The sequence below is a fragment of the Gopherus evgoodei genome, chromosome 7 (genome assembly GCF_007399415.2).
Source record: "Gopherus evgoodei ecotype Sinaloan lineage chromosome 7, rGopEvg1_v1.p, whole genome shotgun sequence".
Lineage (NCBI taxonomy): Eukaryota > Metazoa > Chordata > Testudines > Testudinidae > Gopherus > Gopherus evgoodei.
Window position 1 is genome coordinate 48457824 of NC_044328.1, and position 9583 is coordinate 48467406.

At 48.5% G+C, this 9583-nt stretch overlaps 1 protein-coding gene across 6 annotated transcripts in view; it reads right to left on the reverse strand.

Moving 5' to 3' along the window:
• The window catches only part of LOC115654988 (solute carrier family 22 member 15-like), a 67309-nt gene extending 65823 nt beyond the window's left edge, over positions 1-1486 (reverse strand). For 5 of the 6 annotated variants that reach the window (XR_004001313.1, XM_030569935.1, XM_030569936.1 and 2 more), the window contains exon 1: positions 1258-1486. Coding sequence is in view for 4 of the 6 variants with exons in the window: in XM_030569935.1 (XP_030425795.1) it covers positions 1258-1341 (84 nt within the window). In the remaining 2 variants the exon portion in view is untranslated. Of the gene's footprint in view, positions 1-1021; positions 1156-1257 lie in introns of those variants that run through there. The other variant, XM_030569934.1, reaches the window with a different exon arrangement.
• Positions 1487-9583: the final 8097 nt, after the last annotated feature.

The window sequence follows — 9583 nt, forward strand, 5'->3', positions numbered from 1 at the left end:
ACACCTTCATCTATCTCATGTGAGTGGAGCCATAAAAGATCAGCAGCTTTTCCAACACCATCCATGCTTTTTTGTTACACTGTAGCTACAAGGAAATCATCCTGGGGTTAATCTTGAAAGGCCAATTGTAAACTTCAGCTACAGAAAAATATAGCAATTATTCTCCACAATCCTACAGCATATTTAAGTACTATCCCAATTTTACAATAGGGAAAAATGATATGTAAAGAGCTTAAGGGACTTGCCCGAGATCATACAGCAGGTCACTGACAGATACAAGAAGAAAACACAGAAGTTCTTGACTTGCAGTATTACGGCTCAACCTCCTGACCTACAGTGCATGTCAACATATTCACAGGCTAAAATATAAAAGTTACTACCAAAGATTATTTGTATACTGACTCATGCACATCCAGGCTTCTACCTTATATTAAAATAACACATGTAAATGTTTCCATCCTGGCCTTCCAAAGTCCAAGAGAACTTCAGAAGATAAACAACCAATGATAACATCCGCTTAAAAGGATAAAGACTGGTTTGCACTATAGGGGATGTATGAACAGGGAACAGCCTAGTTTAATATTCCATAACCTTCTTGCCTAACGATGTAAAACTATTCTGAAAGAAATTTCATTTAACTACTATTTTTATAGTACAGTATCCACCTGATTTATTTTGGAAACACTACTAGATAGGCTGGACTCCACTTAATTATGTGAGATAGGCTGGACTCCACTTAATTACGTGAGAGCCAGAGAGCTCCTGTCTGGTGGTTATTGCAGGAGGTTATAAAGCGAGGCCAGCAGCGTTCCCCGCCAGGAACCGAGAAAGAAACCCAACCCCGCGGCTGCGAGAGGGAATTCCCTCCTCTCCCCTGCCAGCGAGGCTGAGCTAATCCGCTCGCGCCTAGGTCTCCGCGGGGACCGGCTCACGCTGGCAGGGGACGCAGCGCAGCCACTCAGGCTCCAGTCCTACACCCCCGCCCCCCGGACTGGGCTCACGCAGGGTTTAAACCACGCACCGCCAGCGGCGCGGACGCACACGTTTGCTGGAGCTAAGGAAAGAGGCTTCTGCGTCCTCAGGGCAGCCGCCACCGTCCCTCTCGTGCCCCATGAAATCGCTCGCTGCCTCCTCGCTCCACGCCCAGCGCCCCGTGGCGCCCTGGCTCGCCCCCCCGCGCAGCGAATGAGGGCAGGTCACCGCCCGCGACCGACGCAGGCCGGGCTGAGCAGCCGCGCGTCCGCCGCCCCCTCCCACCTGCAGCAGCACCAGGAAGGCGGTGAGGCGCTTCTGGCTCCGGCCGAACTGCCCCACGGAGCCGAACGCCTCGTCCAGCTCCATGGCTCCGCGGCATCCCCGCCACCAGGCGCGAGCGGGGCGCCCTCTGGCGGCAGGAAAAGCCTCAGCTCGCAGGGGAGGGAAGAAGCGGCGGGCGAGGAGCGCTGCCTGCGTCAGCCACCAACCGTCTCCTCGCCGTGCGCGAGGCTGAAGCGCCGCCCCCAGGGGGGTCCGCCCAGCCTCCCAGGCGAGGAAGTTGTGTCTCCCTGGGGCCAGGACCGGCGGGAGGCAGCGTCTGCGGAGAGTAACCTGATAGCGTGAAAAATCGGGGCGGGGTATTAGCCTCGTATATAAGAAAAAGGCCCAAATATTGGGACTGTCCCTATAAAATGAGGCTGACCAGGTTCCTATGTGCCCCAAACAGCAGGGGCAGAGCCGGGGGGGGGGGGGGGGTGGTCCCCTGAAGCACATGGCCTGAGAAACAGAAACTTAGAAAGCAAAATAGTAGTGAGGCCATAACAGAACCCCCGCAGTGGGGCAGGGAGCTGAAGGTTCTGCCTGTGTCTACACTGCTGTGTAAGCTTGGGGTTGGAACTGAGACCTACCCCCTTTCCATCTGTGCTAACCTAGGGCTCAGGCCCTTGGTCCACAGGAATGGAGCAGCCACACCTGAGTCAAGCTGGGACTCAGGCTTCAAGCCCTGTTGTTTCACAGGCAGTGTAGATGCAGCTCCCCTAGAATTGTACTCTGGGATTCTACCAAAAGTATCCCACAGGCTGACTTCCTCTGGCTGACTTCCAGAGGCAAGTTTGGTGGGCAGTTGGGTTTTCCCATATTGCACCACGAACAAAGGGCTAAGCAGTCTGGGATATGGATGACTAGACCTGGGCTTGCATAATACAGTATAGATCAGGGAAGCCATGGCCAGCACACCCCTCGCCCACACCGCTTCCTGCTGCCCCCATTGGCCTTGGATGGCAAACCATGGCCAGTGGGAGCCACGGTTGGACGAACCTGCCGACGCAGCAGGTAAACAAACTGGCCTGGCCTGTCAGGGTGCTTATCCTAGTGAACTGCATGCCAGAGGTTGCTGACCCCTGGTATAGATGTTGGAGCCCTATCCTGGGGTAACAAATAAGTGTAGACACTTAAGCCTTAATTTAACAAACCGAGTGTCTGTTAATTCAACTTCAGCTAATCTTGGGCTTACATTGCAGTGCAGACATCTGCTCTGAATAGAGGGACCAGATAGCAACTGTGAAAAAAACGGGATGGGGTGGGGGATAATGGTTTGGAATTACATAAAAAAAAAAAGTTTCAGAAAATATCTGGTCACCCTAGCTCTGAGACCCAGTAGGAGGAACCATGTTACAGCAACTGTGGGTGGAGCTCAGATACCACAGCAGTGGGTTCCAGTATAAAATAAACCCTAGCGTAGATTTAGAGGAACTATACAAATGACAGCCAGCATGCTGAAAATCACACCATTTCTCCTGAATTAAAATGTATTGCTGATGTAGCCATTGTCCAGATTAGCCTTAGCTTCCTTTCCTTCTGTGATGATATTCTTTCCCCCCATTCTGAAAAGACACACACAGTTGGCATCTGGCCCAGTTACCACAGGTGATCTTGAATTTGAAATTGTAGTCCAGCCTCATAGCACAACGAGATGCCCTAAGCTCACAAAATTGCCATCACACAGCTTACTTGTGGCGGTCTGCAGTTCCCATAATATGGGGAGATTTTGGCAAACCAGTAAGGTGCCTGAAACCACTATTGCTTATTGCTAAAAGCAGCCAAATCAGCAGGTTGTAAAGTGGCCATGCAGCAGGCTTAGCTTAACCAAGGCAGGAGGGGAGGGGGTTTTGGGTGCCACAGAAAGGGCAGCTTGACCCTGCATCCTTCTTGACATGAATTGTGTTGAAGTTGCTGATACATGCATTTTAGGGGCCTCCAGGCTGCAAACTCTGGGGAAAAAAACCACACCTGCTTAATCAATAATCAGAAGGAAACCTCTTGCTTGACCATTGAAACAGCTTGCTTAACAAGTTTTCTTTAAGTGACATGTCATTGTATTACTAATGTATAAATAAGGGGGGAAAGTTTGAAGTAGCTGGACTCTCTCCCTCTGGATGCATCTTGTGTTCCCCGTCGGCAGATGGGCTGCCACTGTGCCACTCGAGAGCCACACTCAGCTTTGGTAATTATCAAGGGTTGGGGGTGTTTTACTAACCTGTTACAGACATGTGTAAGTGCTTGAGACTAAGTAAAGTTTAGCTTTTTATGTTGTCCTGTTTGTGCCAGCCATCTATTGTTCGGACGACCATGTCTCCCCTAATTTATTTCCTGACACCACCTCACACAGAGTAAAAGTTTCCAAGAGCTTTGGGTTGAAAGAACGCTGGGTAACACCATCTGTGGCAGAAGCATTTTGAGAGGTAAGGAAAGATTTCAACAGCAATTCCTTCACAGGGCAGACCAGGACACCCATTCTTACTACTCTGTGCTCCTTAGTGGAGGAGCCCATGGGGGTAGCACTTCTTCACCAACAAAATCCATTTCCAAATGTCATATTACAGTATTTTTTTCTCTTGATATCACTGCTGCTTCTCTGATGCTCTCATCTGTATCTTTTGCCACTAATTTCTGTTGCTCCCAGAGTCAGTTTAACTTCCCTTAAAGTACCATAAACTCCACCAGAGAGGTCCCTTGGGGCCATCTGCCTGTCCCAAGTCAGGATAAAGGAGGAGGGTTGGGCGTGGGGCTAGCAACTCCACTCCGTAAAAAATCAACCTGCTACAGAAACGCCAAAAATAGAGACAACAGAGACTTTTACCCTGGAAAAAGAAAGGTCTTCAATTCGAAGATTCATGACGCTGAGTGGTAAAAGCCGTGAAGAAGCCACTAAGCCGATTACCCTTCTTGCAACCAGGAGGATTACCATAGGCACATGGAACGTGAGCACCATGTACGAGTCAGTAAAGACGGCGCAGGTTGCAGCAGAGATGAGCAACAACCTGACCCTATTAGGCATTAGTGAGACAAGATGGACGCAAGCGGGGCAGAGACTACTGTTGACAGGAGAGTTGTTGCTGTATTCAGGACATGAAGAGAGCGATGCACCCCACACACAGAGAGTAGGCTACATGTTGTCCAAGCAGGCACAGAGAGCACTGATTGGTTGGGAGGCACATGGTCCCAGAATCATCACAGCATCCTTCAGAACTAAAATGAAGAGGATTAAGATGAATGTTGTTCAGTGCTATGCTCCAATTAATGACAGCGAAGAGGAGGAGAAAGATTATTTGTACAACAGACTCCAGAAAATATTAGAGATTCTCCCAGACAAAGGCATTATCATCCTTATAGGAGACTTTAATGCCAAAATTGGACCTGACAACGCAGGATACGAACAAGTCATGGGGACCCACGCTCTGGGAGAGATGAGTGAGAATGGAGAGAGATTTGTGGATTTGTGTGCACTTAACAACCTGGTCATAGGAGGTAGCATCTTTCCTCACAAGCGGATCCACAAGAGTACCTGGGTATCACCAGCAGGCACGGCAGAAAATCAGATCGATCATGTCTGCATTAGCAAGAAGTTTAGAAGATCCTTGCAGGACGTTAAGAGTTAGAAGAGGAGCAGATGCGGCGTCCGACCATCACTTAGTGGTGGCCAGATTGAAGCTGAAGCTGAAAAAGAACTCGATAGACGCATCAGACAAAAGAGTGAAGTACAACGTCAGCCTTCTGAAGGACCATAAGATCAAGGAAGATTTTGGACTGAGGCTGAAGAATAAGTTCTCAGTATTACAGGATCGGTCTGAGGAAGAGGAAGACAGTGTACTAAACAGATGGCAGAAAGTGAGAGAGAGTCTTAGGTCAGTATGCCAGGAAGTGCTTGGAATTAAGAAACACCAGCAGAAAGAGTGGATCACAGCAAAGACCTTGATCAAGACAGAAGACAGAAAGAAGAAGAAGGCAGCAGTCAACAACAGCAGGACTAGAGCAGCAAAGGCCAAAGCTCAAAAAGAGTATGCTGAAGCCCACAGAGCAGTGAAGAGGAATATCAGGAAGGACAAGAGAGAGTATGTGGATGAACTGGCAGCAGAAGCGGACCAGGCAGCATACAGCAGTAATATGAAACAGCTGTATGATACTACCAAGTGACTGTCTGGAAAGTTCAGCAAGCCAGAAGGTCCCGTTAAAGACAAGCAGGGAAAGTCTATAACAGGAATAGAACAACAGATGAACAGATGGGCAGAGCACTTTGAGGAACTCCTGAACAGACCAGCACCACCAAATCCACCAGATATCAACTCAGCTAACGAGGACCTCCCAATTAATTGCGATAAACCAACCAGAGACAAGATCAGAAAAGCCATCACCATGATGAAGAATAGGAAGGCGGCTGGACCTGATGACATCCCAGCAGAAGCCCTGAAAGCAGACCTGGATGCTTCAGTGGAAATGCTGTACCCCCTCTTTGAGAAGATATGGGAAGAAAAAGTGATTCCGGTAGACTGGAAGGAGGGATATCTCATCAAAATCCCCAAGAAAGGAGACCTTAGCAACTGTGCCAATTATAGAGGAATCACACTCCTGTTGGTGCCAGGGAAGGTCTTCAACCGAGTCCTCTTAGAGAGAATGAAGGATGCCATCGATCCACAGCTGCAAGATGAACAGGCAGGTTTCTGGCAGAACAGATCATGCATGGACCAGACAGCAACGCTTCGTATCATAGTCGAGCAGTCTATAGAGTGGAACTCCTCGTTGTACATCAATTTTGTTGACTATGAGAAAGCGTTCGATAGTGTGGATCGAGAGACCCTTTGGAAGCTCCTTCGGCACTATGGCATCCCAGCAAAGGTGGTCAACTTGATTAAGAACTCATATGACGGTATACACTGTAGAGTGACCCATGGAGGGCAGCTTACTAACAGCTTCCAGGTGCAAACTGGAGTCAGGCAAGGATGCTTGTTGTCACCACTTCTCTTTCTTCTCGTCATCGATTGGATTATGAAGACATCCACCTACAAGCGTAGGAACGGAATCCAGTGGACGTTGTGGACCCAGCTTGATGACCTGGACTTTGCTGACGACCTTGCACTCCTTTCGCACAGTAAACAGCAGATGCAAGAGAAGATCAACGTAGTGGCAGCCACATCATCACAGGTTGGCCTCAACATTCACAAGGACAAGAGCAAGATCCTTAGGATTAACTCCACTAGCAATAACCCAGTCACACTGAATGGAAGCCCCCTGGAAGAAGTGCAGTCCTTCACCTACCTAGGTAGTATCATCGACCAGCAGGGTGGCACAGACGCAGACATCAAAGTAAGGATTGGTAAGGCAAGAGCAGCTTTCTTACAGCTCAAGAACATATGGAGCTCTAGAGAGCTGTCTTTGGCAATAAAAATTCGACTGTTCAACTCCAATGTGAAATCAATCCTACTGTATGGAGCTGAAACCTGGAGGACAACCAAAACAACCATCAGAAAGATCCAGACCTTCATAAATAGCTGCCTCAGGATTCTCCACATCTGCTGGCCAGACTCCATCAGTAACATCCACCTCTTGGAGAGGACCTGTCAACTCCCAGCAGAGGAATAAATCAGAAGGAGAAGGTGGGGTTGGATAGGACATACACTATGCAAGCAGCCAACTAACATCACCAGACTGGCACTGCAGTGGAACCCTCAAGGCAAGCGGAAAAGAGGCCGTCCAAGAAACACCTGGCGACGTGACCTTCAGGCTGATAGCAAAAAAATGGGCTATACTTGGAACCAGTTAGAACGAATGGCCCAGGATAGAGGACTCTGGAGATCTGTTGTTGGCGGCCCATATCCCGATTGGGGTGACGGGCATGAGTGAGTGAGTGAGTAAAGTACCATAATCCCATCAACTACAATAGAGTTGGATTGGAATCTTAGGGCTTGTCTACACTGGCAATTTACAGCACTGCAACTTTCTGGCTCAGGGGTGTGAAAAAACACCCTCTGAGCGCAGCAAGTTTCAGCACTGTAAAGCGCCAGTGTAGACAAGCCCTAAGATTCCAATACAACTCTATTGTAGTTGATGGGACTATGACACTGTGCTGTGACCACACAAATCATGTCAAAGCACTGCCGCGGCAGCACTTTAGCGTTGCCAGTGTAGACTAGCCCTTATGCACAGCTTTAGAGAGCTCCTCCACAATTATAGTGTCTGTTAAAATGCTTAGGGTTTTTTTTTGTTTGTTTTTTTTTAAATATATCTCCTGTAAGTTGTATATACACTATGTGGATGGCTAATTTGGAGGTCACTTAAGATTTGTTGACCCTTCATTTTATGTATAGACAAATTCTTACCCTTAATTATTGATACTGAGAGTCAATAAATTATTATGGTCTAAATAGAAGTAAATAACTTGTAGAATTCCCATCAAGTGGTAGGAGATACATAGTTATATGGCTATTTGATTTCTTATTAGTAATGCTCCCTAAAATTCTCCTTTGTAGGTCCTGTCAGGTCTGTTTTTCCAGGTTTCAGGCCACAAGAGATCCTGGGCAGTACTTGGCCAGAGCTCAGGGTAGAGGTCTGCTCCCTTCCATTGCCTGCCCTTTTTTGTGGTGCTCTGCTTCCCCTTTTAAGCCCCATCTTCAGTTTGTGCAGGCTTAAAAGCAAAAAGGTGATTACATTCAAGAATGAATTACGGTGCCATGGAAGGAACAGTGCCTCTTTTCCCACATCTTTGAATTTACTTTCCTTTGTAATGTGCTTTGAGTTCTATAGGTGAAAAGAGCCAAGTATTTCATTAATGGGATGTTAACTGATGCATTGGAGGGTCTTTCACCTTCCATATTCATGGAAACAGTATTGCAGAATCTGACTGACAGAGTGAATGTAGAATTCTCATATTATGCTTGGGAAGAGGGGAAAATGCAATCCAGTCCTCTTCTGCTCCCCTGGCCCTCTGCACCCTCCCAGTTCCTTGCAGATCTAAATCCAGTGATCCCAGCTGTAATTTGTAGGGAAGAAAAAGAAAGTAGTTTGTTGGGAACAGAACCGTTGTTCTGCAGCTCCCACTGGTATTATTGCACCTTGTCTGCTACACTGAGCCCATCTTCTTCTCTGTACATAGTACTTCCTTAACCAGTTGCAGCGTGTGATGGCAATGCAGTATTGAGACAGACACTAAACATTTGAAGGGGAAGAACATTGATAAAGAACTGTGATTCATAGATTCCAAGGCCAAAAGAGACCACTGTGATCTAGACTGACCTCCTGTATAACACAGGTCCTAGAACTTCCCCAAAATAAGTCCCAGAGCCAGAGCTGTCACATCCATAGGGTAGACTGGGGCAATCACCATGAGCTTCATGCTTCAGAGAGACACCATGGGGGGGGGGGGGTGTGCAGGGCAGCCCAGGGGACTAGTGGGGGGCCTGGTGCCAGCAGCAGGGGTTGGGCCCATGCCCTGCACTCACTGGCCCAGGCATTTATTTCTTTTTCTTGCCCAGAGCCCCTCAGGCTCAGTCTCTGTGGTAGCAACAGTGAGCAGCCCAACCCCAGCCCGCTCCACTCCGCCAGCTCCCAGCATCGCCTGCTCCTGCAGGGTCCTAATGCCCCCCATCCACGAGTGCCAGGCTGACCCCAACCCCGCCCTTCTGCCTCAGACAGACTCTTCCTTTTCCAGCAGGATCCTCCCCAAGCACAGGGAGCCTCCTAGCACAGGTGAGTGCCAGCCAGGAATCTTCATTATCCATGGCCCAGCATTGGTGTCCCCACAGTGCCCCACATCTCCCTCTTCCACTGCCCTTTCTCCCCTCTCCCAGCACTTGGTTGGGTCCTCCACTGTCACTTCCAGGCCAGGGCCAGGCCTTATCACTTCCCTCCTCAGAGTCCTCCTTGCCTTTCCGCTCTCCAGCCTTGGGGTTCCCCTCCCTGCAGTACCAGGACCCTGGGGTTCCAAAACTCTCCTTTTTCCACCACCCACCAGGACTAGGGTCCTCCATCCATCTGCTTTTCGGCCTCCCTCCCATTCCCAGCCCCCAGAGAAAACAAATCTTAGAGCCCTTCCTCCATGCAGGAGGGTCCTGTTTATATATCTATCGTCTAGTTCCTTCACAATACTATAATTTTGAGTTGCAAACATGACATGGAGAATGTCTGAATGGGAACAAAAAAACAGCTTTGCTAATGTGTGTGTATGTATATGTAAACATTTGTTAATATTAGGTTTGGTATACAAAGTTATTTTAAGCAAACCTTTATATATGGAGACTAGACTACCTGTGATCTTTTAACTGACATCCTACCAAAG